This window comes from Ceratina calcarata, unplaced genomic scaffold, assembly GCF_001652005.2.
Source record: "Ceratina calcarata isolate Rehan_Ccalc_2016 unplaced genomic scaffold, ASM165200v1 scaffold590, whole genome shotgun sequence".
Taxonomy (NCBI): domain Eukaryota; kingdom Metazoa; phylum Arthropoda; class Insecta; order Hymenoptera; family Apidae; genus Ceratina; species Ceratina calcarata.
This window is the reverse complement of record NW_017177132.1, coordinates 24,878-30,835: the sequence shown is the minus strand read 5'-3', so window position 1 is coordinate 30,835 and position 5,958 is coordinate 24,878. Positions and strand designations below refer to the sequence as shown.

The following is a 5,958-nucleotide window of genomic DNA, read 5'->3' as shown; positions in this document are numbered from 1 at the left end:
AGGACCTTATTTGTAGGCGATGATATTGGTATGTACACATAACGTTGTATGCATATAGGTAACTCAATGGATTTCGGACCAGCTTTGGTAAACACCTTGACATTCAATTTTCGCGATATTTGGTATTCAATTTCTACGATTCTAACGAATGGAATTTAATGAAAAAAATTCAGAGGTGTAGTTCTATATGAGTGGTATAAGCGAGAATTTTTTGAAATTAATCCATCAACTATCCATATTTAAAAAAATCATGAAAATCGCGATTTTACAAAAACATGATAGGGTAACCCGATCTATGGCCAGCATTCAGAATCGTTACTTATATTTAAGATCGCTTTGAGCATTTGCTTAAGTCCCTTTTTCTTATACAAGACGGGGACTGGAAATATGGGATAGACGACGGTAGTAAATACCTAAGACGATCTTAAGAATAAGCAACGACTCTGAATACCTGCCTATGATCAAGTGTTTCCATTTGTGACCGTTACTCGGTCTACGTGCACGTGCTATGCTTTTAGATATACTCAGCTAGAGTGGTCCGACGCTAATTGAAGTATTTGGATCTGTTTGACTATATGTACATGTATATGTACAGTTGCATAGACCTTCAATGTTAAAAAAGGCTAACCAACATTAGATAGCTAAGTTCCGCCTTCGGGACCTACAAACGTGACCAAACAGCGGCAATTATAAACCACAGAATTTAAATTTTACATAGTACATGTGATGCTTTATATGTTCAATTCTAAAAAATTTTGAGTCCCGAGCATAATTGCGTTACCATATGTAGGCTATGTCTTTTATAGCGGACCTGACTATATAGTCAAAGACAATACATGTAGGCTGGAATTGATAGTCGTTTCTCAGTTCGTAACTGTTTGTCGCACATCTATGTATATCGTGATCCATAATTGATGAAAGTGGAAGACATATTTCTAAACGTTTTATTTTATTATTCATTAACATTTTTAAAAATTTTATTTAAATGAGTAAACCGACTCTAATGACCAAAGACACTTGTTAGAGTTAATACCTAACGGGGTCCGGAATATCGAGGAGGAGAACGGAGAGACAGGTTTGAAATAAATAGAAGTAAATTCCCATTTGGAATTCAAAAATATCAATTTATTACACCGGGCGCGAACGCCCGATATCCCCAAAAGTATTGCTACAAATAATATTCAACCGATCGATTTGTATTTGTATCGTCTGGTCGTCGTGACGGTCCTCGTCCTTAGCGGCGAGACCTGTAAACAGAAAGTCAACAACGATAAATTAAATTTGCGTGTCGATATTCGAAAGTGGACTGTGTGAGAGAGACGAGAATAATTTCTCGTCTCGGGGTCAATTCAACTCACGATTAATCCAATGAGGAGGACCTGACGTTGCACTGGTTCGGTACGCCGAAACAGAGCCTGCGATCGTTTTCTGCAAGGCGCTCACGCAGCTAGCCACTCTGCGTGAGGAAGCCCGGGTTGTAAGGCCGGACTTCAACTGACCGCCAAACTAAGGTCAGTGCCCTTTACAGAACACTTCGGACTATATCCTGAAGAACCCTACCTGTATAATTCAACCGGCGACCAGCTACGTATAAGAACTATAAGGATCACGGGAACATCCGAGATTCGAATACGTATAAAATAGACGTGTCCTTGTTCCGACACTGAAAATTAGTGCGAACGCCAGGAACGGAAGGTAATCTTTCCGTCCTGAGTAATTCGTAATCGAATAGGAATTCACGTTAAATGCGTGATTATTCCTACTCGAAGGTAATTCTTAATTTCTAGAATCACGAATTAGAATGCACTCGTTCGAGATCAGGATCGGTCGAAGGATAATCGTTCTTGCCGAAATAATCCGTAAGCCGAGCGTCTTGAATGCCGATAGCAGAATGACGAGGGCCTCCGCGTCTCCTTTCCACGAAAGCTATTTCGCCGCGATGCGGCGTAGAAATCGAGTATATTTTATCTCTGTCTAATTAAGGTGTTTCAGAAAAAGAAACACCTTTTGTTTAAAGATAGAGGCTTCGCAAGGTTTAAGAGCATTGCTCGGCCTTGTCAACAATTATTAATTTCAAGTAACGAGAATTCGATTACGAATTCTCGCGAATACAAACAAAATTCCGATGAAATCAGATCGGCACGGCTATAAGAAACGGTATTGTCTTTTATAGCGGACCTGACTATATAGTCAAAGACAATACATGTAGGCTGGAATTGATAGTCGTTTCTCAGTTCGTAACTGTTTGTCGCACATCTATGTATATCGTGATCCATAATTGATGAAAGTGGAAGACATATTTCTAAACGTTTTATTTTATTATTCATTAACATTTTTAAAAATTTTATTTAAATGAGTAAACCGACTCTAATGACCAAAGACACTTGTTAGAGTTAATACCTAACGGGGTCCGGAATATCGAGGAGGAGAACGGAGAGACAGGTTTGAAATAAATAGAAGTAAATTCCCATTTGGAATTCAAAAATATCAATTTATTACACCGGGCGCGAACGCCCGATATCCCCAAAAGTATTGCTACAAATAATATTCAACCGATCGATTTGTATTTGTATCGTCTGGTCGTCGTGACGGTCCTCGTCCTTAGCGGCGAGACCTGTAAACAGAAAGTCAACAACGATAAATTAAATTTGCGTGTCGATATTCGAAAGTGGACTGTGTGAGAGAGACGAGAATAATTTCTCGTCTCGGGGTCAATTCAACTCACGATTAATCCAATGAGGAGGACCTGACGTTGCACTGGTTCGGTACGCCGAAACAGAGCCTGCGATCGTTTTCTGCAAGGCGCTCACGCAGCTAGCCACTCTGCGTGAGGAAGCCCGGGTTGTAAGGCCGGACTTCAACTGACCGCCAAACTAAGGTCAGTGCCCTTTACAGAACACTTCGGACTATATCCTGAAGAACCCTACCTGTATAATTCAACCGGCGACCAGCTACGTATAAGAACTATAAGGATCACGGGAACATCCGAGATTCGAATACGTATAAAATAGACGTGTCCTTGTTCCGACACTGAAAATTAGTGCGAACGCCAGGAACGGAAGGTAATCTTTCCGTCCTGAGTAATTCGTAATCGAATAGGAATTCACGTTAAATGCGTGATTATTCCTACTCGAAGGTAATTCTTAATTTCTAGAATCACGAATTAGAATGCACTCGTTCGAGATCAGGATCGGTCGAAGGATAATCGTTCTTGCCGAAATAATCCGTAAGCCGAGCGTCTTGAATGCCGATAGCAGAATGACGAGGGCCTCCGCGTCTCCTTTCCACGAAAGCTATTTCGCCGCGATGCGGCGTAGAAATCGAGTATATTTTATCTCTGTCTAATTAAGGTGTTTCAGAAAAAGAAACACCTTTTGTTTAAAGATAGAGGCTTCGCAAGGTTTAAGAGCATTGCTCGGCCTTGTCAACAATTATTAATTTCAAGTAACGAGAATTCGATTACGAATTCTCGCGAATACAAACAAAATTCCGATGAAATCAGATCGGCACGGCTATAAGAAACGGTATAACGTTTCTTATATGAGGTGTGCCGTACTGGTAAACATCACAAGGAAATCGCCGTTCTCCGCGTAACGAGAATTCGTATTCGAATTCTCGATAAATATATGTTGGATTCTCGGAAGCCATAAAAGGCGACCTTGATATTTGATGAAGATGAGACTGCGATGGACTGGCTAATTGAGCCGAAAAGAAACGATCAAGTATGGGCAAACGACGAGAATCCTGTAACGAAAACTGTTCATGAACTGAAATTGGAAAAGAAATGTGCTCGGCTGACAAGAGAGAACAAACAATTGAGAAAACAATTAAAGGATGTAAAACAGAAACCTGTACGAGTAAAAAAGTACGGAATTCATTTTCGCAACAAGAGCCGTAATCAGAAGACTATCGACGAATTTTTGGACAAGCAGGGATGCAAAAATGAAGTCGCAAAAGCCCTCGTGAAATTACAATTGAAAGGCGAGAACGCGCATTATACGTCCGAAGAGCGAGATTTGGCGAAAATGATATTTTACAATTCTGCGTCGACCTACAGTAAACTGAGGAAGAGCGGTTGTCACCTGCCAGCTGAGAGCACAGTACGGAGGTGGATCTCTGTCTATAATTTAGAAACCGGATTTTCAGATGATGTGTTTCATAAAACGTCATTTACTGGAACTACCAGTCCAGGAAAGATTATGCGCCCTGAAATGGGATGAGATGTCAATAAAAGCATGGGAAGAGTATTCAGCATACTTAGATCGCATCGAAGGACACATTGATCTAGGTCATTTAGGTAGATGCGATGAAAAGGCACGATATGTTTTCGTGTTCTGCGTCGACAGTATTAATGCTGCAAACCGATGAAAACAAATTGTAGCCTACTTCTTACCAGGACCAGAAGGGATGAAATACGAACAAATAATACAACTCCTGAAAGTGTGTTTAAACCGTTTGAAAGAATGCGATCGTTAAAGCCCTGACTTGCGATCAATGTGCAAGTAATCAAAAAGTATATCGAGAATTAGGAGTGACCGAAGAACAACCACTCTTCGTCCACGAAGGAGTTACATATTATGCCACCTTCGATTTTCCGCATTTAATTAAACGCCTCGTGGCGCAATTAAGAAGCCACAACAATATTTATGTCGGCAGCGAAAATATAATATCATTCTATGACATATGTGAAACGTGGAACTACGATAATACAATGAATTCTTTAAGATTGTTGCCGCACATAACAACAGTTCATTTGTACCCGAACTCGTTTCAGTCGATGAATGTGAAGCGTGCCTTCCAAATATTCGGGAAGAGATTGGCTGCGGCAATAGAAGTCGCTGGACGTGATCCATTGGGGATAATGAAGACCAGTACGACGTGGACGAATACCGCTGCCTTCATTAGGAAAATGGATGCAATAATTGATTATTGCAATTGTTACTATATGAAATGCCAGAAGAAGAGACCTTTGTCCGCAGAAGACGTGGACGTATACAACACGCTACGTGAATTTGCGGAATGGTCGGCACACTGGAGCGTAAGACCGTATGAATTAGATGACATTAAGAAAGATGTAAACATGAAGCGAGCCCCATGTTTCAAGGGACTAACAATAACGTTGCGCGCATTCTTACAAATTTTCGAATCAATAACGGCGGAGGATGGCCTGCGAAATTTTAAATACGCAATTGGGTTGACCAAACAGGATTCGGTCGAACACTTATTTTCAAAATTGCGTCAACGAAGCGGATTTAACTTAGATCCAACAGCACGTATGGTGCGATTAAATTTGCGGCATATATTATGTTAGAAATTGATTAGAATTGGAGAGAAAACAAATACAACGGAGGAAGAGGAAGAAACGAAAAATTTAATAGGAAAAGAAATATGTCTTCCTTCGAACTTTGATACCATTCAAAATTACAGAATGACCGTCGAAGAGGAAGACGCAGACGACGGAGCACTGCAGTGTGCACTGCATTTGTACAGTGCTCGTCTGAATGAAGAAAATTGCAATAACACTGGCGACGTGGAGGAAGAAATGTCATTCTACGAAAAAACCTCCATGAACTATTTCGCAGGGTACATAGTGCATCATGTGATGAAAAAATACGATTGCAATGACTGCCGCAATCGTATGATGAAGACACAGATGGAGTTTACGGAACCATCAATATTATAACGTTGCAGTTGAAAATATTTAACGAATTTTGGAAAACATTTCAGAGTTGCCGAAATTTTTTGATACTGCTAACACGTAAAGGAGTGGAATATACACGTGAAAAATATCCGGCATGGTTCGTCGAAGAAGACGAGTACTACGAACACCGGATTGCAGCGGAAGAATTCAACAAACCGATACGTCCAGAATGTAGAGGAAAATCCGTTCAGTATGATGGCTACATCTTCTACAATATTTCCATGTTGTGATAAAATAAATAAATAAACATTCATAAG

At 40.3% G+C, this 5,958-nt stretch overlaps 1 protein-coding gene across 1 annotated transcript; it reads left to right on the top strand.

The window, feature by feature from the left end:
• Positions 1-3,686: 3,686 nt before the first annotated feature.
• LOC108629905 (uncharacterized) lies at positions 3,687-4,220 on the top strand. The gene has a single exon (XM_018032866.1). The coding sequence runs from the start codon at positions 3,687-3,689 to the stop codon at positions 4,218-4,220; it is 534 nt and encodes a 177-aa protein (XP_017888355.1).
• The last annotated feature ends 1,738 nt before the right edge of the window (positions 4,221-5,958 follow it).